The sequence below is a fragment of the Netta rufina genome, assembly GCF_964035555.1.
Source record: "Netta rufina genome assembly, chromosome: 3".
NCBI lineage: Eukaryota > Metazoa > Chordata > Aves > Anseriformes > Anatidae > Netta > Netta rufina.
The window spans coordinates 50,306,244-50,333,807 of record NC_140125.1 but is presented as its reverse complement, the minus strand read 5'-3'; the positions used below and the strand labels follow the sequence as shown (position 1 = coordinate 50,333,807).

Below are 27,564 nucleotides of genomic sequence, written 5' to 3'. Positions count from 1 at the left end.
TAATAGGTGGAGCCAATTTAAAAAAAAAAAAAAAAAGCCACCAAAAAACTGTATTTTGGACAGAATAGTTTGTGAGCCTCACTTTAATTCCACTGTACAAAGGAAAGACTTGTGAATTAAATCTGTGCAGGAGGTGAGGGGTGAAGTAGAGCCCTGGCAAAGTAAATAAACATCGCCGCAGTACTCACTTCTCCTTGCCGAAGGGAAGGCTTTATGGCTCATGTTGAGATAACTTTCCTTCTGCCCCTGCTGCCCCGCAGAGAAGCTGCATCCCTCACTGCTGCTTTCAGCAGCAGCCCCTGGCCTCCTTCCCACTCAGCTCTCTGCTTTGCCCTCATGCCCGTGTACTTACCACAGCTGGGGTGGCAGCGGGCATTAGTGCCTCACCCACCCCTAAGGAGTTAACAGGTTTTATTACACGATCCGTTTAACATTCTGGATAAAAAGGAAACGCACGCCCCTCCTCTCCTTCAATATGCTCGTGCACTTTAAATCGCGCTGCTCGCGGGCTGCCTGTGAGCTCCACGCCGTGAGCGGCCGGCTGGGTGTGCTCGGGGACGTGGGCGCACCCGTGGGTGCTGCCTCGCCCCGCCACGGCCCCGCTTGTGGTGCTGGGGCTGTGCACATGAGCGCCGAGGACACGCACACGGCCGTGGGGAGTCAGCGCCGGCAGCCACCGTCAGGCGTGGGAGAGAGCCCTGCCACCTCTCCGGGCACGTCGGGCCACCTCGCACCATGCCCTCGTTCGATGAAGTGTTGAAGGAAGCCGGGGAATTCGGCCGGTTTCAGAAAAGGGTCTTTTTCCTCCTTTGCCAGACCGGCATCACTTTTTCCTTCCTGTTTGCCAGCGTGGTTTTCCTGGGGAAGGCGCCAGGCAGCTACTGGTGCAGGATCCCCGGGGCAGACGAATTAAGCGAAAGATGCAACTGGTCGCTCCAAGAGGAGCAGAACTTCACCCTGCTGCCCCTGCGCCTGGTGAACGGCTCAGCCAGCGGGCACTGTGAGCGGCTGGACATCTCCTGGTATGCCTCCACCAGCTGTGCCAGCCCCCTCGCCCACCATCCCAATGTCAGCGTGGGCAGCCCACGGCTCACAGCCTGCCAGGGCAGCTGGGTGTACCACCAGCCCCACTCGTCCATCGTCAGCGAGGTAAGGAGAAGCCCTGTCCTCCTGTCAGCGCCTCCGTCCCGGGGCAGGATAGAGGCAGGGGAACGGGGCTGCTGCTGCAGGGTGTGGGGAAGGGTCGCTGCTTCGGGTGCTGCTGCTTTTTCTTAGCGAGTGTGCTCTGGTCCAAGCCGCAGACAGACGGGGAGAATGAGTAAGATCAAGTGTCAGTGTCAGGCTTCTAGGGAAAGGTGAGCTGAGCCGCATGGTGCCTCTCTCAGTGGCTCTGCCAGCCAAACGCCCCATGCAGAGATCGCCCTGTCACTGGGGGGACGTCAGGTTAAAACAGAGAGTGATGCCCTTGCAGCTGAGGCTAATAATGAAAACTGGTGGCTGGCTGCCCTTCTGAGGTTTGACAGGAACCAGTGGAGATGGGTGTGCTTTATGAAGAAGAAAAGCACACACTTGTGCCCCAAGCCATTGCTCTGCTTATCCTGAAATGTCTCACCTGGAGTACTGCAGGCTGCCTGTTACCACTGGTGGTAGGCGCTGGCAGAAGTGGTGGCTTTTTATAAGGCACAGAAAGGCCACTAAGATGCTGACCTAAGAGGTAACCAGTGCAGGCTGTAATCAGGCGGTGGCTGTGCTGTGGTGTGGCTCCAGAGCATGGTCTGCTCACCAGCAGCGCGTGCTTTAAGGTCATCCTGACAGTAACTGTGTCACCGGTGTGGTGCTGAAAAACCAGAAGTGTGTTTCGAAGGGCTGGGTCGGAAACAATCCAGGTGCTCTGCAAAATGTGTCAGCACAGCCATGGGCTCTGGCTCCTGCCTGTCTCACGAGCCTTCCACATTAGCTTTTAACTCAGTTCTTGCACCAGAGCCATGCCCTCCACGACACACAGCCGGGCACAGCAGATGAAGCCCTGAGCAAACACAAGCCGAAAGCAGTGCCTGTCCCCAGGACATCCAGCCAGGACAGCCCTGCTGGCATCTTGCAGGGTCTTCAGAGCAGGAACACCGTGCCCTAAGCACTGCACCTGATCTGGGCAGCTTTCAGCAGACTCTGCATAAATAAGAGCAACTGGCTGGCCCTGGAGCAAAGTGCTTGCACTAGTTTTTGTGTGCCACTGCCGAAATCTGGGCTGCAATGAGGGCTGTAAGAGACTCGTGGGGAGCCTGTGTCAAACTTTGGCACCTGGGAGGGCAAATGCTGGTGGGGATGTGGTGAGGAGGTTGTGCTGCTGCCTGCCAGAGACTCTGCTGGGGGACAGGAGAGTTTTAGGTCCTGGTGTCTTTTACCTGGGTGAGCTGCGCTAGACATTGCCGTCACAGCTTAAAAAACCAAAAAATAAGGAGATTCCTTTACTTTTTTTTTTTTTTTCTCCATTTTTTCTTTCATTTTTTTTTTTTCCCCTTTCAACCTTGCTGAAAGCATGTAAGTTGCACCCAAAGGGTTGTGCTCACCATATTTATGGCAGCTGTTGGTGCATCTAGTAGTCGCTGTAATTTCCCAGCAGCACTGAGCCTCTGGGTACGGCTTAAAGAAAATGAAACCACTGCTTGTGTTGCTGTAGTGAATGGGAGTGAAAGCTGAGTGTTCACTGGCTTTTGTCCAGCTGCACCTCCCTCTCCTTGTCCCAGGAGATGCTCCAGGGCCATGTGGAGGGGAGGAGAGATGTGGGGATGCTCAGGGAAGTGCTCCCCACCTCTGCTCCCAAAGGGACATGTTGGCAAAGCCAGAAAGGACTGGACTGTGAGGTTGGGACTGCCTGTCCCCTGCACCAGGGCAGCAGGTCCCCCATCAGTGTCACTGCTGCTCCTGGAGGGGCTCTGGCTGACAGGGGTGGCAGGGACATCTCGTCCTGTGGCACTTGGGTTCATTTACAGTTGTGCAACATTTGCCAGACAAATTCCATTCCATGAGGCTCTGTTCTTTTATGTAAAAAGGAAACTTGTGGCATGCACATCCCAGTTCAGTTGCTTTGAAATCGGTTATTAAAAGGAACTCGATATCTAATAATGCGTTATTAATGCAGATCTGCACTCTGCTTAATCAGATCACCAAACTTCTCTTTTCCTATGTGTCTGCTTGCAAGTGCATTACTTTGTCCATGTGTGTGCAGAAATGTTTCTGTTTCTTTCAACTATCTCAAGGTTTCTGGCACTTTGTGTCTGTCGAAATTAACAGTGCAAGTGACCAAGGAGAGAAAATTAGAGGAAAGGATGAGTTACATGAAGAGCACATGTTCAGGGAGAGAGGAAAAAAAAAAAAAAAAAAAAAAAGAAGAGGGGATACCAAAGGAGATCTTCCAGGCTTGTGGCCAGCACAGCTCTGGAGTGGATTTGCAGCATGGCAGGGGAGGCAGAGGGCAATTGCAGGCATGTGAAACCTTCACTGGAAAAAGATGTCACTTTTCACATGTCACAGCCAAAGCACAAGCTATTGCAGTCCTGAGCTCCCCAAAGAAGCTAGATCTTATGGCTGCAGGGACTGACTTATAAGGAGATGTGAAATGAATGATATTGCAGTACCTGATGTCACTGCTCTGATTTCTGTGTAACCAGAGGATGCTGCTCACTAGCAGCTATCTCATTTTAGATGGCTATCTGCTCAGCAGGTGCTTACAATACCGTCAGCAGAAGGAAGTAGAGGAAAAAGGGGGAACACAGGCTGATTAAAAAGCCCCTGCTGCTTTGTGAGCAGTACCTGAGACACCTGTGGCTGTGGGAGCCCCGAGTCCTAGTGCTGGGGTACAGTGGGGTGCTGGGAGCGTGCCAAGGTTTTCCATCTTCCTCATTTGAGAAGAGTAAAATCTATTAAGAAGTTATTATAAGATCAGTGCTTGGCAAAGCCAGTTAGCTAAGTCTAGTGACAGGAGAGAGAGTGATTCTAAGGTGTCCCTCTTAAAATCCTCTGATGTCATATGGAACCTGAGAGTAGGTCCTTCTGCACCCAGATCAGGGTGGGAGTCACCTGCTGGCACTGCAGTGCCTGAAGTAGAATTGAGCAAACTGGAAATTGGATGGTTTAGCAGTTTTGAGGCATGAGCAAAGGCTACGCTATGTGTGAAACTTGGCAGAGATCCCTTCAATATGGTGCTGTCGCTGATGGTGGGTCTGAGCAGAAGACTGAGCCTAGTCGGCCCTCTGCTCCCATTTAACTTGGTGGGGTCTGGTGCAGCTCCCCATGAAGATAGGAGATGTCACTGCATGTATCAGTGTCCTGGTTTTGGCTGGGATAGAGTTAATTTTCTTTGTAGAGGCTGGTATGATGCAACGTTTTGGGGTTTTGATGAAAATAGCGGTGATAACACCCTGACGTTTCAGTTGTTGCAGAGCCGTGCTCACACAGAGCCCAGGACTCTTCTGCTCCTGGCACTGCCCGGCCAGCGAGGAGGCTGGGGGTGCACCAGGGACTGGGGGGACACAGCCAGGACAGCCTGGGCTGGCCAGAGGGGTGTCCCATATTATGAAGCATTGTGCTCAGCTGGGGCAAAGGAGGAGGAAGGGGGAACACTGGGAGTATGGTGTTTGTCCCCCTGAAGGAGCCGCTCAGCATGCTGAGCCCTGCTGGCCTGGGAGCAGCCAAACCCCTGCCTGCTGATGGGAAGCAGCGAGGAGATCCCTTGCTTGGTTTGTTTGTGTTCCTGGCTATTGCTTCACCTGGTGAACTGCCCTCCTCTCAACCCATGAATTATTGCACGTTTACCTTTCCGATTCTCTCTGCCATCCCTGCTGGGGACAGTGAGCAAGCGGCCCAGCTCCCCCTCCCCCCAACCCTGTAACACCTGAAGGGTCCTTCCTGCCACCCCCGGCCAGGTGAGCCTTACGGAGGTTGATGAGGAGCATCCGTACTGCCTTTGAGGTCTACTACCTTTGTGGGCTGCCATACTGTTTGGCATTCAGTGCAGCTCATTTGACCAAAACCAGCCCGTCACTACAAGACTTGCAGTGAAAGGCCGCATGTACACAGGACACACAGAAGTCAATAAGCCTAATTCCCCCAGGAAACTGTGCTGAGTCATTGACCTTTAATACTGCCGGGCTTTGGCACTGTGCACCTTAGTCCTAGCAGGGAATATTGAGCACTCTATGAAAGGTAAGAGTCTGAAAAGTGGTAGGTATTTTACTCAGGCACTTTTTGGCGACGATGACTCCTGCAGGCATGTGCATGAATTACAGTCACACCTGCAGGCTGGATCCTCTGGCGGGGCGGGTGATAGATAGGATGAGGAAAGTCTATGTGCTCATCAGCAGCTCCAGCACAGCTGGCATAGTTGGGGCTTATTAGCAGCTCGGCTGGCAGAAGCTCAGCAGAAGGGACCGATTACAACGTTCCCTGTCTGCAGCAAGTCTCCACGCTGCAGATGATGTCATTTGGACACCTGGCAATGACTTATTGCCGAAGTGTGAGGTCTGAGGTGGGCAAATGATCATCCAAACATATCCTGTTGCACCTACTGTGAATAAATCTTCTCACTTCTCTGCTTGCCAGCTGTCTCAGAAAATGATGGTCAGCCAACATTTGCAGAGGAACCTGCAAGCAGAGCAGTAATGATTGTCTCTGAGTTCTTGCAGTCCCTCAGAGCAGGGGATACTGTGGCAGTGCTTCTCAGGGTGGATAAAGCACAGCTGGTCCTTTTGCTCTCCTCCTCTGACACAATAAAGACCACAATTCACCCTCCACATGCTGATCTGGTATGATAATTGTCATTGGCAGAGCAGGACCCTGTCTTATTTCTACTGTCACGGAGGGATTACTATTAAGCAGTGAAGGGAAGGGGAAAAGGGCAGACAGATGAGCAGAGAGAGAAGAAATTGCTAAATTCCTTATGAAACTCTAAACTTCCCTGTATGAGAGGGGCTGGAGCAGTTCCCTGCACGGGCTACGTCATGGAGTCATGTTTCTGTCACTGCAGTTGAGCCATCTGAGGCTGCTTGAGGGTTTGAGCCTTGAGATTTCTCATTGCGTTTTGGAGAGTTGCTGTTTGTTTAGGAGATGATACATTTCTCCACCTCCACTTGCTTTGGCCATGGGTAGAGAAAAGGGAACGACACAGAAGGCTTTATGTCCTAGGAGGCTCAATGATAACAAAAGATAACAATTTGACTGCCCAGAGGATGGAAGAGGTGGGAGAAAAGTTGCTCAGCAACAAATGAACTACTGCGTGCATCTCCCAAGTTTTCCTTTAACAATGAACCCTGTCCTAAAATCTTTGTCACTGGGAGTGGGAAGATAAACTAGCCTCTGTTTGGCCACTTGTATGGATGCCACTCAACAGGTGTGGGTTTTCCCCATGCTGTTGGAATTGGACTGATGGACCCCATAGATCTCTTTATTGAATAAAGAGTTTTACCCATCATTTTGCAATTTAATTGCGACAGACAATAAAAGCTCTTCCAAACTCCTACTCAAAGGTGCAATGTTTGAGGAGCTTTTAATAACGTGTTGTCATTTAAGGCAATGAATTTCTGCAGGCAGAGGTGTGTTGAAGTATTCTGGGACTATCTCAGTGCATAAGTCCTCTCAAAGATAAGGAATTGCAAATCTGCTGTTAGTCTTTACGTCAAAGTGAAATGGAAAATGTTTGCTTCCTGCTAGAACTATGGGGAAATGAGAGGTTGCCACAGCTTCTATGTTTCCTGGTCATTAGTCATGTATGAGCGTTTCTTCTGTTTCATCCTAACCACTTCCCACTCCTTTTATAAATATTGCTCCACTAATGAAATAGAGAGGCCCAGTGCAAAACCTCTTTCTTCTCGCAGAGAGGTCTGGTTCAGGTGGCTTTCTGCTGCTTTGGAGATCAGCAAAGTGCACCAGCGTTACTCCTTCCAGTCACACCGCAGGGCAGTGTGCCCTGGGATTTCATGTTAATGCTCAGGCCTCCAGAGCACTGGATGCTGAGACAAGCTGTGGGCAGTGCTGAGCTGGGTGAGAGCACTTGTGCAGTGAGGCACCTAGCTGAGAGCAGGACAGTGCTGAAGAAGGAGACATGCCCTTTGCTGGGCTGGCCGGCTGAGCTAGCTCACCTCTTGACGATTGCCATGAGGAGATGGCAAGGCTTCTACAGGCTCTAGACATAACCAGTGCTGTACATGCCAACAAGTAGGCTTCAAAGCAGGGGAAAATAACCTAAAGCCTTTGCCTTTGCCTTTCCACTGCAGTAAATGTTTTTGCAATTAAATTTCAAGTCTACAGAGCTAAGGGGACTGAATGCAGTATATGGTGACATTCCCTTTCTGCTGCGTTGTCCTGAGTGAGCTTGAATAAGGTGGTACAGGTTAGTGTGTCATCACTAATCCCTTCAGAAAGATCAAATAGCTTCCTAGAAGTTTCCCGTATTTTCTTATTTCCCAGAATATTCAAAAAATTGACTATGTTGCTAGACAAGGGCTGGTTTCAGCTGTTGCCTAAGTCATCTGAGACTAATGTTGAGATGAAAGAGTGTTCTCCAGTAAGCACATTTTTCCCTGTATATTTCTGGCACGTGTTCTCCAACCCTCTTTCATGACTGCTTATTCACTGCCTGTTTATAGTGAAGAGGGATCAAATTATTTAAAGACTAAAAATATACCTTGAAAAAGGATCAAAAGTACATGCTTCCAACGCAGCTTTTAGGTGTTAGAAGTTTTGGGCTTGAAATTAACAACAGACTTTAAGTGCTTCACAATGTTTTTATTTGTTGATTTTGATGTTCACGTAAACATCATCTCATTTTGACATAGCTTAAGTGGTTCTGTTATTACATAAGTTTTTAATTTTGTTCTCACACTCATTTATGGGTGTTTCTGGCAAGGCAGTAATGCTCTTAATTGGTTCCCTGCTTTCTCTTTCACTGTTCTGATTTATGAGGGGGAATCTTCTCTCATGACCATCTTCTGTAGGAGCAATCAGAAGTGTCAGAGGACTTTTTGCTCTCTGATTCAGACAAGTCTGTGAGGGTTCTAACATCTAGTCCTGTATGCAGCCCTCTTTGCTAATTTCCCAGCCTGATATTTCTCTCCAAGGTCTCAATCTGACAAGGAGCTGACAAGATCTTTGTGCGGTGCTGGAGTGATCTTAGCCTTCAGGAGAGGCTCCACAGGACGTGAGCTTGATCTCTGTTTTTCCCGAGGATTCTCAGGAGAGATGTGTGAGGACTCCTCTCTGCCTCTCTCAGGGAATGGCACGTCCAGGCTGACTCCACAGGTGTCTGCTGGAAGGAGAATAAAGGGGTGCGAAGTTTCATGTGAAATCATGTTCAGAGCTGGAGCACAGGTGCAGACTGAAGTCCTGTGAGAGCAGTGGCTGCATTGTGCTGAAGCTCAGCTGAGCAGCAGCATTCAGCTGCCAGCTCAAACACATTGCTGTGCTTGAAATGCAGGCCTAGCTGGCCAGAGGAGCTGTGCCAACACACTGCTGATTTGGCAATATACACACATCTTCACATGTACAAGTCCAGCAGCTGTCCAGATGGTCCCTATGGTGTGTACATGGCAGTGCCAGCATGGGCCCTGGCTGGGGGTCCCACACTGGGCACACATCCTGTGAGGTTTCTGGCTTGGTACAGCTAGGTTAGAGAGGTTTCCTAGAGTTCATCTGAAGCCACTCTTCCTGTTTGCCCTCTCTGCCTACTTCTTCATGTGGTCATTTCCTTCCCCGTTACACTTCAGCAGCACACTTTTGAAGCCAGCACTTTCTTGTTGCTAACTTTTAACCCTCTGGTAACCTTTGCAAGTGGCCTCAGATGCTCCTCTGAGAGTCCCAACATGTGCTGTCACAGTCAATTGCATTGCTGCTTTAATTTAGTGGTTGTTCTTATCAACAAACTGCTTTCCAAAGCCACATCACTTAGTGTGATTTGCCACGACTGACATAGTTTCAAAAAAGCAAGAGGTTAAGCAGCGTTTGAAGTCTGAATGTGCTGCTCTATGTCTAGGCTATTTTAGGAAAGCACTGCAATAGGTCTTGAATACGATAACTGAGAAGAGGTTTCATTCCTTCCAGAGGAAGCTGAACTTTCTGCAGCCCCTGGTTGAGATTTACAGAAGTGGAAGCCAAATGCTAACTGCCTCACTTGCTGAGAGGCGGCTAGTCAGGCTCACTGGAGCACTGAGGCTGACATCAAAGCCATGACTTTGTGAACAGTACGTGGGGCTGGGATATCCATCGGGCTAGGGACCTGTGGGTTCCCTTGGCCCAGGTTGCTGCCAGTTGTGAGAGCCAGCTGGAAGCTGCAGTTCTCAGTCACAAATTTCCCAGATCTGTGACTTCAAGAAAAGTAGAATCCCACAAGCAAACCCACGTCCTGGACTTCCAGTAAAATCATCATAACTAACAACAAAAATCTGTTATAGTTACTGTCAGTGACAGTGCAAACACTACATTTGGCACCAAAACTAAGCCAGATTCAGGCTCAATGAAACCTAAATCCGAGTGCCTGATGTGTCCTGCTAATGAGTTCTTCAAACACGCACCAATCTAATGTGGTGTTAAAAAGTAAGAAGTGTGTGAAGTTATGTCTACTGCAGTATAATGAATATAAAAGTCAGGCAAAGCTACACCAAAAAAAAGCACATATTTAATATGTCCAAATTGCTTGAGATCTGCTTTCAGTTTTCTCAGTAGCCACATGTTTTTGCTTTTATCCAAGAGGCACTAAGAGAAATAATTAAACAATTTCATTAAGCTGCAGGTTTTGTTAGTTATAGCTGTGCACCCTTATTCTGTACTAAACAAAATTGTGGCTTTGCCTTATTTTTTTCCCCTAATATTTTTTTCCCTATCTGGACAAATGATGTATGAAATACAGCATCCGTTTGGCGAAGAAGAGCTTTCCCTCAATCATAACAATGGCTTGAAGAGCGCTGAAGCTGCTCAGGCTGCTGCACTTCCCTGGTCCACCGGCACTTGTTGAACAAACACATTTGAAACAGCAGAGATGACCAGAAAGGGAGACAGGAGGGAGGTAACAGTTGGGAAGGAGAAACGTTTGTCAGATACCCTCAGCATCCTCTTCAGGGAGCTTAGACAACAACAAAAACCCTCCATTGCACCAAACCACCCAGTTCCTATACGCGAATCCACAGTGATCAAAACTCCAGTTCCAGTGAACCCCGTCCCCATCCTTCCATCCTTTCCCTTCCTGCTTGGCCCTATGCAATTTCTATACACCTTGTTCTGGGGATGATGAATAAACCACCTGGAGTACTTACACCTCTCCCTTGTTCCCACAGTATAACCTTGTGTGCGGCCACTCCTGGATGCTAGATCTCTCACAGGCTATCCTTAATCTGGGGTTTCTGGCTGGTGCATTCACCCTCGGCTATGCGGCAGACAGGTAAAGTAGAAGCACTGCTGTCCTTCAGTTTTTGGGAGATGAAGTCACTTGTAGCAACCTGCAGTAAGCATGTTTAACCATTTTGGAGATTTAGTTCACTTTGGGTGAATATCCCCATTCTGAGTTAACAAGACCCAGCCAGTAATCTTCACTTCCTTTTGGGCTGGAAACTTCACACAGTGGTGCTGCCTGATCATGCTTGGACTTTAAAATGTCCTGAAAAGAGCCTTTTTTTGTGGTTTCTAATGTGCTCTGTTCACATCTGGACCTGGGAAGGGCAGAAGGACACAGAAATGAAAAGGAGGCATTCAGAAGAGATTTCTGGACTGGTGTTTATGGGAGGACATTTAAAGGCACCACTGATGAAGAAAGCAGCTACCTGAGGAGAGGAAGAGTGAACTCAGTACAGTAACTCTCCTTTCCTATGATGGAATCATACAGCGACCATTGAATTCATGGCTCCATGCGGTCCTTAGCTGTGTCAGGGCTGGATGAGTGCTGAGGAAAATATATGGATGATGATCAGGCTTGGGCAGCAACCCACCCCAGAGCTGGGAGCCTTCATGCCTCCACTAGCCCTACCTTGTTCTTAAAGCGAAAGAAGGAGCCTGGCTTCTGCTTTGTGTTGGTCATTACTGACAGGCAAACGATGTGTTGGTTGAGAGCACCACTGATGATTTCACTGGCAGAGCATATTTCTTTGTAAAATACATTCCATCTGACTGTTCTATTTTTCCTTAGTACTTGTGGTAATGATAATACTAACTTAAAGTATGATTTCTTTGTAAGAAGGGATGCTTATAGGATTATCCAGAATGTCGTCTCAGATAACAAATTTTAAACTACCAAACAAAAATACTTTTAAGAAAAACTTGAGTTTTCCAAGGGATATAGGAATAAGTAATATGGGAAGGTGGAAGAGGTGCCATGGCACTGGCAAACTTTAGATAACGCTTCACAGTGTCTGGCTGTGCAGTTATATTACTGGTACCTTAAGACTGTGTAAATGGAGAGATATTATGGCTAATTATTAAAATAAGATATTATGTCTAGGAGTACCTGTGTATTAATGATAATGTAATTACAGTACAAATACGACCATTGTACCCTGATAGCAATCAGGGAATGTGCTGCAGCCAGACCATTAGACACTCCTTGACAGCACTCAACAAAATTGGCCTGATGGAAAATATCCTGATCTTTGTCCCATATCAATTCTTCTCATAAAACCTTTAGAACAAAACGAACAAACATATTCTTATTAACACTTTTTGATATGATAAACAGCTACACCAGTTTTCACAATTTTTCACAATTTCTTCTTAAAACGGCAACAATAACAATGGCAGAAGAGATCAAGATGGAAATTCTAGTTGTGTTCCAAGGACACAGTTGCTATACAATTGCAGGAAACAGGAAGTCTTTTTCTTTCTTTTTTTTTTTTTTTTTCTTCTTCTTCCCAGATTCTGGCTTACCTTCAGCTCACCTGCTTATGACACTGTTTGTTAGAAGATGAGATTCCTGAAAATGTTAGGCAGACGTGAAAAACAGGTGGTCTTAACCTGAAACAAAACACTGGAAAATCAGATAAAGTAACTAAAGAAAAAATGACTTGTTTTCACAGAGCTGGCTGTATTTAAGATTAGGAGACTAATTTATGAAAGTAGAAATCCCTGACAAATTTTTCCCTCATTTCAGTGGTATCAAAATTATGAACTAAAACGTATAGGCCAAAGTTTAGCTACAAAAATATAAACTGTTTTCTAAAATAAAAGGGGCATCAAGAGTTTTAAAATCAGTGATGTCAAGACAGGGATAACTACCACAGTGAAAAGAGTTTCATATCCTGGGGCAAACAGTACAAAATTTCAGGCAGCCTCCATTTGGAACCAGGCAGGTCTCAAGAAGGCACCTTGGGATCTAACATTAAAATGAGATGACAAGAAAAAATCTCTACGTCTATCATGATTTTCACTTTCTTATTTTCTTCAACAGATATGGCAGAATCCTCATCTACCTGCTCTCATGCCTTGGGGATGGGATATGTGGAATCATAGTAGCATTCTCGCCAAACTTCACTGTATTTCTGATCTTCCGTTTTCTCCAAGGCGTATTTGCCAAGGGAACCTGGATGACATGCTATGTGATTGGTGAGAGCTATTATCTTCATTTAAATTTTTTTTTTTTTTTATTTTTCCCCTGGCTAGGAACAGCTGGGATGGAGGACAAAGAGTCAGTTATGTCTGCCCTTAATAATAATTTTTCCTTGGAAAAAGCATTGGCCCTGGGGGGAGCAGATGATGAATAACTCATGTCCGTTCTTCTAATGCACTATCCTGCAAGACAAGGTGTGACTGTATACAAAATGTAACTTGGCATGATCCTTGGTCTGGGCTCAAGCCAGAACTCAATATTTGGGGAAACAGCTACTGGCCTGAGTCCAAACCATGCCAGGGACCCCTCTAGCAGCTAACAAGGTAGTTTTCTTGCCTGGCAATGTCTTCTCATTTACTAATACAGAAGTGCCCTCTGGGAATGACTGCAACTCTTTTCAGTGCTGAGTACAGATATGAGATAGATATGAGCAGCAATGTACTTGCCTGCCTGATCTCATGAATTCCAATGGGGAAGAGTGAGGAAGAAGTAATGCACAAGGGCAGCCCAGCAAGAGTGCCACGTCCTTCAGATCTGTCTTGGTTCTGCTCTCCTGAATATGGCTGTGTACAGCTGGTAGTAGGCAATTCAGCAGCCATACAATGCTTCTGTTGACGTTATCTGAGAGCTTTTATGGCTATCTAATCTATGGACAGTGGGGAGGGGTAGAGTATTAACAAACAATTAAGAGGTGGAGGAGTGGAATGTGTGTATATAAAGTTTATTATTATTATTAATAATTACATAGAAGATCACCGAGATGATCAAAATACATGAAGTAAGCCCAGATTCAAACAGGATGTGCAAATACAGACACGGTTAACTTTGTCAGAGTCTGGGCATCTTCCACAGATGCTCAGAGGAGTTAACTGTTCTTCCACGCTTGGAGGGCAGACACTTAGGTGGCTGTTCATCATCCTTTAGCTGGGAAGCTTTGCTCAGTGCCAGGCTGGACATACTGTCTATCAGGGTACACATTAAAATTATTACCTCCTGAAAAGGGAGAAGGAAGGGGAGCTTTTTTATAAATAGCATCAAAACAGCAGGGATCCAGACTGTTTAGTAGGTTATAGTCATGGCTTAGCAATGAAGCTCCTTCATAACAAACTTACTGTTCATGAGAAAAGGGTATTGTTATGGCATTTTGATTGACTGCCAGGTTCAAAAAGGGAGACTTTCCAGCTCCTTTGCAGAACATGAAATAAGATGGCACCAAGGAAAGTATCCTACTAGAGATGATGCATCAGATTTACTTAAAAGGAAGATCAGCCCTTCAATAATCTGCTGTGATATTCCAAAACACAGTGGAAGCATCATCATATAGCACAAAAATGTGTACCATCACTGTACTCTGTGAGGCCTGGGATAGTATTTTAACATGTCTGTATGTAGTCAGTGAGCAAGAGCAGAATTGCAACCAGACATAAAGGGTTACAGTGAGACCTGGGGACATCATGGGGACATGGGTACAAACATGCTTCCACCAAGCCCCTTACAGAAACACCTAAGTTTTCTGGCCAAAGTTTCACTGCTGAGCAGCTCAGGTCCAAAGTCTGGTGAAAGGGCCAGAATTTGCTTTCCCCTTCATTTTCAAGAACATTGTCTAATTTTAAAGTGAGATCCTATCCTACAATGTTATTAAGAGCTCTAACCAGCAAAATGTTTCATGACATTGACTTCCTGGACAGGGTCAAGTTTTACAAGAAAGGAACATTTCTTTCTTCATTTTGCAGTACTCAGATTAGACCATCAGACTTTAGGGAAAGTTTCAGCCATAAATAAAACAAGCCTTTGGGCTGGTACCTCAGCCCTCAGAGCAAATAAGCATGGTAGGGCTAAACTTTTTTCTGACAGAAGTCTTGCCCGTATTAACTGTTGGGTGCAGCCCCTGCCACAGGATCCTCTTCTCTGGGGCATGGGCCAAAATAGTGCCAGGGAGAGTGCTAAGAATTTGCCACTGAGCATGATCATGATGCAGTCTCAAGCCCTGTCCTGGCCCTTTTTAATTAATTAGTTAACATGCAGTCAGAGACCTCTGTGTCTGAAGACCTGTGAGTGAGTTGATGGAGAAGTATCACCCATGCTTGCCCTAGACAACTTCAGTGACACACTTAAAAAACTGAATGTAAGATGCTAGGCTAGACAGATTTGTGAGTTGATACAGTATTATCTTTTCTTATGTTCCACCACTAATATTCTTCTTCTGAGTTAGGTTTGTTTCTGTGTTGTTTATTTTGGCTTTCTATCTCCTCAGTGACAGAGATCGTTGGTTCTTCCCAGCGGATCATTGGGATCGTCATACAAATATTTTTCACCCTGGGAATTATGATTCTCCCTGGCATTGCCTACTTGCTTCCCACTTGGCAGGGGATCCAGCTGGCCATTTCACTGCCCAACTTCCTTTTCCTGGTCTACTACTGGTAACATTACAGTCATTGCTCTTGTTGCTATTACTATTGCTACCTGAGCACCTTGAGACCCCCACAGTGGTCCAAAGTCTCTAGTGTGCAAGATGGTGCAAATTAGGAAGAAGACACCTGTTGATTCTGTCTTTCTAAATGTTTTTTTAGTGAATCACAGACACACACTTTTCTTTTTCTGCTCAGGGTCTGTCTCTGCCATCAGCCACAGCCAGTCCTTCCCAGAACCCTGCTCTGCTGCTTCTTAGCCCAGGACTGGCTGTTTCTGTTAACTTGCCCAGATCAGTTTAACTTGTCTGCTTTCCCTTCAGACATTATTTCCACCTTAACTTCTAATTATGTACTCAGTCCAAACTTGCCCTGTAGGTCCCATAATTTGGGCAGTAGGGGTAATAGAAAGCAGAGCACTATGCCCAGGTGACCACCCATCCCAGGGGACTGCAGCAATCCTGTGGGCTGAATGCAAAGAAACTAAGCCCCATATTCTCTTCTTGTACGTTGTACTGCTTCTTCAAACATTGTCTGTCATTGCTGTGGCACTTTTAAACTGTGCGCCATCTTAACAGTGGGCTAGCACAGACTGAAACACTGATCTGTAGTCTTGCTTTGGGTTCAGTTTATATATACATGTATGTATATATTTGAGCACATGTGCATTTATCTTATAGTGATACAGCTAGAAGCTTCCTGGTCTGCTTGTTCTTGTTACTACATGTAGGTGATGTTGACTTCCACTAGTTCCTTGCCATTCTACAGACAGCCTGTCATTTTCTTGGTTATCTTTTGGTGTACTTTTGATGTACACTGTGGAAATTGAGATGGGGTTAAATGCCTGATCCACTGGCCATGTGTATCTAAATAAAGAACACAGCAGGGGATGGAAGTCTTTTACACCTGAGAAGTTTTCTCCCTTTTCCAACTTTGCAGAGCACCGATACATTCTATTTTCTCCTTTCTTACCCACAAGACTGAAAAATCAGTGTGTTGGGTATAAAGGTGGGAAAAAGGCAAAGGATATCCTTTACTTAAGGTAGTAATGGATGAAATCCCTGTTAATAGCTTCTGTGTTCCTACAGGTTTGTTCCTGAATCTCCGCGTTGGCTCCTGACACGCAAAAAGGGAGAGAAGGCATTAAAAATCATGCATGACATTGCAAAACACAATGGGAAATATCTCTCACCACATTACTCAGAGGTACTGTCATCTGTCTGAGCTAGTGTTTTCTCTAAGCTTTCCTAATCTTTTGAAGGTTCAGTTTGATTTGTGTGGTGGGCAAAACTCTTGTAGTGTCATACCAGAACAAGATTTTCAGTCCCATACCTACATTGTTATGTACAAGAGGGTTAAAAGAAAATTGGGTGGAAAGATACAGGCTAAAAAAGGGAGTTTGCAAAACAGTTAGTTGAGTCTTTCATTTGCAACACTCCTAATTTTAAAAACCTGTGGGAAATATGTGAAACTAGCAGCTACAGTTTAAACTGACAGAGTGAGTGGAGATGGAAGGATCCACTTCCCTGGCTCCTTTGCTAGACCTTTCTTCTACAACCCAAACAGAAGATCATGTAGAAAACACGACTCTAAATATCAATTTGCTTCCATCCCTATTAGGGAAAACATGCAGAAAATTTCAAAATATGGGAAGCACTGTCACTGTTTAAAAATAGGAAATTATATGTTAGAGTTAGAGTCCTTTGAAAAGTGGTCTTGACAAAGCTGAAAGGACTGATGCATTTCACATAACACTTTTATGCATTATAACATTTGCCTCGCTTTGTTGGGTAGCATAGCCTGGCTCTTAGAACATGTTTCCCATGGACTAATGATAACAGATGTGAATGGGGGTTTTGCTCCAGAAAAACAGGTTTTGAGATTAAATGCTATTAACAGTAATGTTTGAAATCATTATTGAATCACAGGGAAAACACTGGCAGACTGCTAGCCTGAAGGTGACTAGCTAAACACTTTCAGAAATTGTTTTCATATTGAAAAGAAACTAGTTACAGAAAATGGCCATCTATGAGTACACAGTAGTAGCATATGCATGTAGCCTACATATTTGCATATGCATATACATTCATTCTCACACATATACAAAATTACCATGTGTGACTTTTAATTAGAGTGTCACTTAGTCTAAAGGAAAAGACTTTGGGTTGGCAGTGTTCAGAGAGGACTGGTGTGTCCTACCCTGTCAGGAAGGGCCATCATGATGTGTATGCTTTGTAGCAGGTAGTTGGCAGCCTGGGTTCCCACAGCTTCATATCTTACCTAGCTCTTTCCCATTGCTCTTCTTTAGCAAGGGAGAAAATGAGAATTTAGACCAGCTTATCAAAATAAATAAATAAATAAATAAATAAATAAATAAAAGTGGAAATGCTTCACCAAAATCCTAGAATATAATTCTGGATGAACCCCAAGCAATAAGGTTTGGAACTCTTCCTGAAACACCAGATATCTGTTTCCAAATGCACAGGATTTTATTTATCTGGTAAGAAGCATGCTTCATAAATCAGACACTCAGACTAAGCAGTTCTGCTTATTCAAGAACATTCTTGGTATAAATACAGACTTTGCATGAAGTGCACACAGGAAGAGATATACAACAACAGAAGTGTTATAGAAATAGCTAGATTATTTATACCAATGTAAGATCATATTTTCACTTCATGAAGCGTATGTTAATGACAGATAATAACAGCTCTGGCAAGTTAAAGTTCATAGAGTAGACTCTGTAGAGAAGCTGGGCCCTGACCTATGCTATACTTCCTAAGGTAGGTGAATCTGGACTGATGATTTTGTAAAGTCAAAAGTCAAAACTAGATAGATCAGCAGAGATCTGTTCAAAAACTTCAAAAATAAATTTTTTTTGAATGTTGTGTGGTTCAGGGTAGCAGGCAAAAATTAATGATAGGGAGGAGGGGTTGTCAGTGAAAAAGTTATATATTACTTCTTTAGCCAAGAAATGGGATATAAAGAATAAGACTGTTGTACATTATTGAAGCATTGTGATAGAGGGAGCTTTGATAAGGAGTAATAGGCTGGGCCAGAAATTAGTGAGCCATTTCTCCTATGAACATGGGCATCGCTGTGGTACCAGACAAGGTCAGGAAATCACTCCAGCTGTCCCACAAAACAGAGTGATCTGTGCTAAGCACGTCGGAGTAGCCTCTGGCACAACTGGAGGACTGCAGATTGAAATCAGTGAGAGAAAAACCAACTGAAAAGACTGGCTAAAGAGAAAGAAATGGCTAGAGGTTCACTGAGGTTCCCCTGTCCTGGTCAGCATTACCCGGTGCCAAAGAAATTCAGTGGGAAATTTGTGCTGCTGCAGCTCTCCCTTCATGTTCAGCCCTGCACTCCTGCACCTGCTGCCTCTCGCAAGACATGAGCATTTTCTGAGCCTCACGTCAGAATGGAGATGTGTGTCTTTCACTACTTATTGCTTAAAGTCATATTTAATTTCTTTTAGAAGAGTTCCACCTCATGTCCCTAAGCCCCTCACAGCTGCAGCAGATTAACCTCCACACACCCAGATTCATGCTGGATCTCTTCCCAGGACCTTTTCAATACACAATGTCTGTCATCCTTGGTGCTGTGCCCAGAGAAGAGAGAGAATCTCCAGGAAGCATGTCAGTGGGGAATCGAGTGTATTTCTTGCCTTAAGTCACGTCAGAGTGCTCTTTCATGTTGCAGCTCCAGAATTTCAGGCAGAGAGGTGCAGGTGTGGAGGGGCAGGGAGAAGAGAGAAACGTTATCCTTCAGTGCATTTCGGTTATGATTTTCCAGTACCTCTAGAACAGTTTCATTGGCTGGCTCCCTTGCATGGCTCTGGACATAAGAGCCTTGTGTTTTTATTGGCGTGCAGAAGCCACAAATGACCTCTGTATAAAAACAGATAAACATTTCCTTATTTTGCTGTCTGAGTTACAACACTGGTACAGTTCAGCTCTGTACAGAACTCATTAACTTTTTTTTTTGTGTGTGTGTGTTTTATAAACTTTTTTTTTTTTTTTTTTTTTTTTTTTTTCTAGTTGCTTGTAATTATCTCTTGGTCTCTGTCCAAAAGCAGACTGAGCTGTGGCCAGCTGAGTAAAGACTGCTCCTTGAGAGAGTTGTGGATCAAGAACCCATCTCCCTTCACACATAGATATTTCTAGTATATATTAATGTCCATGCATAAATATTATACATATGCATGCATGTACTGTCCTGTGCAGAATTATGTGTCTGTGCTGTGTTTTAGGAACCTTTAAAAATTATTGCAGAAAAGAACGAGATGTAATTTGATGGGACATAAAAATGTCATGGAAGTTATTTACAAAACTTTCTACAGAATCTCCAGGTAGTGTATCTTGGAAACATGGGCTCTGTCTTAGAATTCCTGGCTGCAGTGATGTGAATAGCAAAGCTCTCCTTGACTTCAAGGAACAAAAAGAGGATTTTCTTCCCAACAAATCATTGACTCCACAGTGATTTTTTTCTTCATGTATAAAAAATGCTCAGTCATGCTTGGGGTTATTATGACTTTATTAAGACATAAAAATATATGGTAACAGCCATGTTGAGTTTATCTTCGGTCCTTTGGAGGACTAAAACCATATTTGCACAAAGGCACAGATGATGGCTGGCAGCCTGCTCTTATAAACAAGTCACGGAAGCTTTATAACCATATTATGAGAGAGTCCAAGAGCAGTGTAGAAACCTGGCAACATCAGCCTGTCCTAAAAGTGCTCTGGCATGCAACAGTAGTGGCAGTGCTTTGAAGAAAACTTCTGGCTCTGGCTGCAGAAGAAAAGCAAGACAGAGTAGAAAGGAAGTTCAAACAAATGTGGCATTTCTCTGTCCACTTGTTGTCCGAGTTTTGTGGCACTTAGTAACGAAAAAGTCATGCTTAAATTCAGCCAGCCAAATCTCTCTGTGCTATCTTCTGATGTGAACAACACAGAAGAACTGTGGGCATAGCTGAGGAGCCCCTTGGCAAATGCCTTGGGCTTTGCCTGTTGCCTCATCATGGATGTGTGAGATCCCACATACCTCTATGTCTTCTCACCTTGTCTCCCCATGGGCTGGGATTGTGTCCTTGGGCTCCTTGTGTGGGTGCAGGGCAGCGAGTGCTTTGGTTGCAGAGAAGGGCTTGCTCCTCCATCTGCTTTCTTAAGGCTCCTCGCAAGAGGGGGCAACATCTGGGAGTCCCAGCAGCCAGGCTGCCTGGAGTTCTCCTCAAAATGGTGCATCAGTTTTAACCCCATGTCTTCCACAGCTTCTCTGAGAGCTGATGGAAACCTCAGCTGTGGCTGCCAGTTCTTGGGCAGACCCATATTGGTCCCTGCCTAAAACCACCTATGCCTTCTCTTCCTTGTCTTCCTCATCTGCAAAGTGAATGTACAAACCAAAGGGCTGCCAGCATGTGTCTTAGTATTATTATGTGTTGTAAATACCTACAGTAGATGATTGGGAAACAAATTAAGGGCAACATCTTTGACAGGAGTAGACTGATTCTTCCCCTTGTATGTTCCCCCAGTTGCTGGCCAGCTTGGGGAACCCCTTGGTCAGGGTGTCCCTTTGACCCATCATGGTTAAAACCTGCTGGATGAGCCAGCCTCCATGGATGTGTTCTGGCTCCACAAAATCCTATGGTAATGAATTACAAAACATAACCACAGGCTGCATGAAACCCTGCCCATTCTGTTAGTGTTAAACCTTCTAGCTAATAACTTCACCGACTGCCTCATTGTGTCTGTACTGGAGAAATTGTGAACAGATTTACGGTACCTCTCAGGCATATGAGAACTGTTAATTCATACTTTGTGGGATTTTTAGTTGTTTCAGGGCAAAAGCCTTGCTCATCATAGTGCTTTTATATTTTAAGTTCCTCTGAATTTCACCAGTTAAGTTTTGCATCACCCAAGCGCCTTCACAGATCTGATTTTTCTCACACTTCTCTTTACTTCCTGGTGCCCAGGTGTATTACCAGCAGCTTTCTGACAACCCGATAGCTTTGGCCATCCTGTGACATTCTCTACTCCAAGTGACTGTGACATTGCAAAAGCCATTTATTGTCTTTCAAGGCATTCCAGGTCAACCTCTCTCAGTTTACTCTGAGGAAATCATTTTTCTACTCTCTAGTCAAGATTTGGGATTTCTTTCCAATTTTTGCATGGTCGCTGTGAAGGAAAGCCAGCAGCTGTATTCAGCTGTAAGCTATTTCCCATAACTTCACACTCCTCTGGAGTGCTAAAAGCAGCAAACCAGGTCATCAGCACCTTTGCTTGCTTGACTGAAATACTGCTGAGCACGGCATTTACTTAGAAACCCTGCTCCAGTGCCTGCCTGACATCTGACAGCTGACTTTGCTGCTTGCCTTTCTCCTCAGATCACTGTTAGCAACGCAGAGGTCAGCAATCCCTCCTTTCTGGACCTGGTGAGGACTCCTCAGATGAGGAGAAACACGCTTATCCTGATGTATGCCTGGTGAGTGCCCACCTTAGTGCTACTCGTTACAAGGGTGAGGTGTTATCAAGAATAACACCCTCGTGAATTTTAGGGTCTTTCTGGCTGCCTGCGGTCATTTGTTTGCCTCTCAGTATTTTTTCCCTTTGCTGTCTAGGTTCACAAGTGCCCTGATCTACCAAGGGCTTGTCATGCGCCTAGGAATTGTTGGAGGAAACCTCTACCTGGACTTCTTCATTTCAGGAGCTGTTGAGCTGCCTGCCGCTCTCCTAATTTTAGTGACAATTGATCGCTTTGGCCGGCGCCTTCCCTTCGCAATAAGCAACTTTGTGGCAGGAATTGCATGTCTCATTACTGCCTTCTTGCCAGAAGGTAATTTCCAACCCTTCCCAACATCAAGATCTTTAGGTCAATATCTTCTTTCTGACCCCTTAAGCAAGGACAGGAGGCCACACAAAGTGGTAGATAGAAGTACAAGCTGGCTGGTGATTCAAGCAACACCACAGTCATGAAACAATTCCTTATTTACTTATAGACTGTCCTGGAACATGTAATGGTCAGATCTCTGATGGGCAGTGAGCAGCAAATGGGTGTAGTCATGGAAAATATGTATATAAAAAATATGTATATATTCTTAGGGAAATGGTTTAGTGGGGACTGTTAGCGTTAGGTCAGAGGTTGGACTCGATGACCTTGAGGTCTCTTCCAACCTAGAAAATTCTGTGATTCTGTGATAAAGGCCCTATATTGTTTTGAAGATGTGTGCAAGGGAAGAATATACTAACACGAGAGGAAGATACATTCCCTGACTTGGAAGACACTTAAAAATGGAAGAAATCAGTGATTTAGCTGAGGCACTGTTGGAGTCTCCTCATTCAAAAATAAAATGATGCCTAGAAAAATAAAATATGGCCTAACCTCTCAAGACCTTCCCCTGATGTCATGGCTCTCCTGGCACTGTCAGGTCATTCCAGCGGCCCAGCAATGCCAGGCTGCAATGTGCTCTGCCCACCCTTATTCTCCCCAGCCCTTCCATCCCCATCCAAACCACAACAGGGTGTAGGGTCTGCAGCAGGCAACAAGGACAGCTTCCCTGCCCTCACCCTCCCAGGGCTTTGGACAATGCTGAAGTGGGTAGAGAAAAGCTATGACTTTCAATTACATCACTCTTAACTGATTTCAAGAATGACCAAAGGGTCTAATATTGCTTGAAGGTTTCCCAGCACTCCATTCTTTTCTTTAAATTGTTTTCCCTCCTGTGTAGCTGTTTTATTGTACCACCAAGTGTGTATCCCCAGGGAAGCATTTGAAGGTGCTCTGCACCCTGTGTTACCATGTCAGTGTGCTTTGCCTCAGTATAGCTAGGAACTGGCAGCCAAACTGGCATTAGAGAGGCTGATTCCTCCCAGGGATGTTCCTATCAAAGCGAGTGACAATCCCGGCTAGCCTTAAAGGTTTTAGCTCCAGATTTTATCATGGGACAATAGTTTTTCTTGAGAAGAGCCACAGGGAGCCGCTTCAAGGTAAGACGCGTTGACAAGACTAGGCAGGTTTGCAGTGAGTGCAAAATAAAATACTTCAGAGAGGGGTGTTAGTTCACCTCCCTCTCAGTTAAGCTTCCTTCAGAGGGTTTCCTCCAAAAATACTTAAAATTGTATTGCATGTTTGAGGAGCTTCATTGCTTCAGTAGAAGTAGAAATGATGTGACAGGGATATGGAGCAGGAAGGTCAGTACTCTGTTGTGGTGCTGGCACTGGTGACTGTGAGACTGCACCCTGGGATGATGCAGTGTTGTCCTCACTTATTTGAGTTCATCAGCTAGACCACTGAAGTCTGTGAATGCTGGCTGGCTCTGCTCTGCTGATGGATTTTGCCCATGATCGCTTATGTCCCCACTGCTGCAAGCCTCTTTGACAAGCCATCAGGCCATGAGTGGGTGCCTGCCTGCTCTCCACCATGGGGCACTGCAATTCAGAAACAGAGGGCCCAGTCCTGGAGATCACAGATGGAACACCTGAGTCCCAAGTCCTGCTTTCAAGAGAAGTGTTTGCACAGATGTGAAATGAAGCGGCAACTTATGAGGGCTTGGTCACCCTGAGGTGCTCACACAGTTCAAGTCCCATGGCAGAGGGAGGAGCCACACGTGCGTCACCCTCACCTCAGGGGCCCAACAGACTGAAGGGGTGCCAGGGTGACAATGTGAATTTGTTTTGTTCTTTCCAGCCTTTGCTTTTCTTGCAAGTGTTTGAAAATAGAGCTTTTCAGGGCAAAGGCAGTTTCGCAGCATGGGATGAAATTTGTTGGGGGGTTTGTTTGATTGTTTTGGAAGGGAAAAACATCCAAGCATCCATTTTCCACTTCAGAGCAAACTGAAATGTTTTCTTGTTCCTCCTATTGGAGTCATGAGAAAACACAGCCACTGCCAGAGCCCTCTCCAGTGGCAGAGCTCCCCTTCGTGACAGGCTCAGGCTTGCTGTTTCACTAACCTCCCAGCCTGCCCTGTCATGGTTGTTTCATATGGCAGACTGTCCTCTTGCAAGGGCATTGCAGCAGTCCTTATTATGTTCCTTGTGGCTCTCTTCCAGAGGCCACCAGCTCTCCAGATAGGGCACGAGGACTGCTGAAGTGTTGCATACAGTGAGGCAGGATGACTCTGCCCTGTGGTGCAGATGTGACTATTGCAGAAACTGAGCAGAGCAGGGAGAGCTGGTCAGAGCGACCCAGAGCTGGCTGTGCCTTCACGAGGTACATGGCAAGGGTACTCAAAATTAACATCGTTAGGAGTGTGTCTAATGTGCAATGGCTAAACAAATAGTGAATTGTAGTTGGCCTGCTCTAAGGAGAACAGTGTTATACCCCTTGAATCATAAGGTTGGAATTTATTTCTGATTCTCCAAAGCAGTCTCTCATGATGTCGGAAAGCAATAAATGTCAATATAGATTGATATCTACAGCAGTGGTTTTTCAGTCTGACTTGCACTGATTCAGTGTTCCTGCATTGTAGTTTTCGCTGACAGGGCATGGGGCTTATTCTTTTAGGAGCCGGAGAATAGAAATGGCATGGCTGAGGGAGACCCGTGATCCATTCAGCTCCATAACCAGCCTCTGACAAGGAGGGTGCGTGGTCACTCAGGCAGAGAGGAGTTGTTCCACCACCTATCACAGTTTTTTTTTAAAAAATATAGTTTTCTCACCCTTGCTTGTGTTTTACTGTGATCTGCACTTCATAGACAACAGGGCAGAGGCTTTCCTTGTGCCCCTATATCTGAGAAATGTTCTGCTGCAACCAGTGCAGGTACCAGAGTAAAATCCCTATAAGTGAGAGCTGGCTGGCAGCAGGCCACAGGGTTTGGTAAAGCACGGCTCACCAGGGTTTCTTTTTGAACGGACAGATATCCCATGGCTCAAAACCACGGTGGCCACGCTGGGAAGGCTGGGCATCACAATCGCTTTTGAAATTGTCTACCTTGTGAACTCCGAGTTGTACCCAACAATACTGAGGTAAGTTGAAACTTTTCCCTCAGCTTTTCACCTATTTCACTGCTTTTGAGTAAAACTCACTTTTCTCCAGAGTTTCCTTACTGAACAGCAAGCTGCTCATCAGTGTGGATGGCATATACTGACAAGATAATTTTGGAGTTAATCCTACATGCTGCTTCTCAAACTGCTGCTCATCTGTTTGTTAAGCATCTCTCAAATATCTGGCACTATTTTTTTTTTTCCAGAAACTTTGGTGTTTCCCTGTGCTCGAGTTTGTGTGACCTAGGTGGGATCATAGCCCCATTCCTGCTTTTCCGACTATCAGCTGTTTGGTTGGAGCTACCTCTAATTATTTTCAGTAAGAATTGACTTTAAATACACTTTTTGTTAAAATATTTTCCTCCTAGCTGAGCTTTTTTCTTAGGGCAAAATTGTAGCATGGGCCTCATCTCCCACTCAAGCCAGCCCCTCTCAACCTTCATGTCTAGCAAAAGAGCCTAACCAGCAAATAGGTGAGGTATGGGTGGTTTCACAGCACACGATGGAAGATCTCAGGCCCTTTCAGTAACTTGGTTGAAAAACCATAGAAATTATGTGAGGTGTTTCGAGACTGAGAAATATTGTAGCTAAGTCCTGTAATTGCAGAGAAATAAACTCGATCTCTGGATAATGGAGGTTGATGTCCTTTAATAAATATTTGTTGTTTTTTGTTTGTTTATTTGTTCCTTAGGGATATGGTTTAGTGGGGACTGCTAGCGTTAGGTCAGAGGTTGGACTCGATGATCTTGAGGTCTCTTCCAACCTAGAAATTCTGTGATTCTGTGATTCTGTGATTTGGTTAGTTGGTTTGCTTTTCTGTTTTGTATATATGGTTAAGACCGGATGTTATATTAGCCACAACTTCTTCCTCTAAAACTCTTTTCCTCAGTTTAATTTTGGAGAAATGAGCCCTATGAAATTAGTCTGCGGGAACAAAAAAAAAAAAAAAAAAAAAAAAAAAAAGTAGATTTTTTCCAACAAGGAAGCTGAAGTCCGCAAATAAACCCATCTTAAAGGAAGTACATGTGGCTGGGAAAAAAGCAAAAGGGATAGAATAAAGTAAGAAGGGAAAATGGTACTAATGGTAATAATGACAAATTTAGCTTTAAAACAAAAATGGAAAAACAAAAGACATTAAAAAAAAGACATTAAAAAATTACCATTATTCCAATAATAGACATTTATAGAAATACTGTGTTCACATTATCTAATCACACTATCTGCACCTGTTGAAGGACGTAAAATTTTGATCTTTAAATGATCCCTTTTGGGGTAATTCAGGCTGCAAATGAACCCATAGCCCTCAGGTGTTTTTTTTTGTTTTGTTTTGTTTGTTTGTTTTTTAATAGGTTAAAGTAATTTATCATGAAGGTGCTTTTACAAGCAGGATTAATCAGAAATACATGTTGCGCTTTAAACATCTCACTTTAATCTTAATCAGAGTAAGCCTTCCTCAGCTGATAAACCCTGAAAATAAGAAAAGTAACATTTTTTTATCGCTTTAACACTTTTACACTTTTTTATTGCTTTAACACAATTGCTATAATACTTTTTTATTGCTTTTTTTGTTTCTTCCGTGTCCACTGTAGGTATTCTTGCAGTTGTCTGCGGGATCCTAGTAATGCTTTTACCAGAGACAAAGGGAATCTCCTTACCAGAGACAGTGGAGGATGTAGAGCAGCTATCAAGGTATGATATGTATTTTCTTACTTTTACCCATGTGAGGTTTCCTTAGGGTGTCCTCCTCTAACCTTGTCATCTGTCATAAATGATTGATGTGTTCTGAGTGTCAAAGTAAATTCCCTAATCAGGATGATACTATGAGCAGGTGATATTTTCCTCAATTTTCTTTTTCAGTACCACTAAGTCAGGTTGTTAAAAAACAGGAAACAACAACAAAAAAATTATGGAGACAGGTCCTGTAAATACAGAAAAAATTCTCATAAGGGCACGAAGTTGTCCTGTGCACTTCTGGAAACAGAAAGTGATAGTGTACAAGGGAGAGGCTGCAAAACATAGCCTGCAGCTCTCTGGTCAGGAAAACCAGCCCTCACCTCAGTCAAAGCATCAAGTGAGGAAGGGCCTTTGATAATGGGAGCTTTTCCACAGTTTGTGAAGCCACTGAAAAGTCACCTACAAGATGAATTTGTAGCTGAAGAGATATAAACATAGTTTCCCCACTCCTAGGAAACTGCAAGTGAGATTCTTCATTGTGCTGCAGGCTTTCAGGGAACACACTGGCTTGCCTGGCAGTAGATTTCTTGAGGAGGTAGTGCCATAGATTAGTGTTTCACAGTGTGGTTTTGGATCCTGCATCAGCAACTTTTCCCCACTTTGATACACAAACAAAAGAATAAGGAAACTTTCTACGCTGATAATAAATGTGCCAGTACTGTATCTTCAACTACAACTCTCTTTTCTCTTTTCTTCCACCTTTACGCCCCTCCTCTTCCATTTCTTCAGTCCTTATGGTAAATGCGGCAAGAAAAGGAAACATCGGGACACCAACTCTTATATTTGATCTTTGAAGGATGGCATTGAACAAAGAACCACGTTCCCACACTGGGAATTTATTCTGGCACTTTGCTGCCACTTTGA

General features: G+C 44.7%; 1 protein-coding gene across 1 annotated transcript; it reads left to right on the top strand.

Moving 5' to 3' along the window:
* Positions 1-735: 735 nt before the first annotated feature.
* SLC22A3 (solute carrier family 22 member 3) lies at positions 736-27,564 on the top strand (the record flags this gene model as incomplete). Its single annotated transcript, XM_084284356.1, has 11 exons — positions 736-1,149; positions 10,320-10,423; positions 12,419-12,573; positions 14,832-14,997; positions 16,074-16,191; positions 21,371-21,468; positions 21,605-21,819; positions 24,840-24,948; positions 25,173-25,285; positions 26,556-26,655; positions 27,430-27,564. The coding sequence occupies 11 exons, from the start codon at positions 736-738 to the stop codon at positions 27,485-27,487; spliced, it is 1,650 nt and encodes a 549-aa protein (XP_084140482.1). The 3' UTR covers positions 27,488-27,564.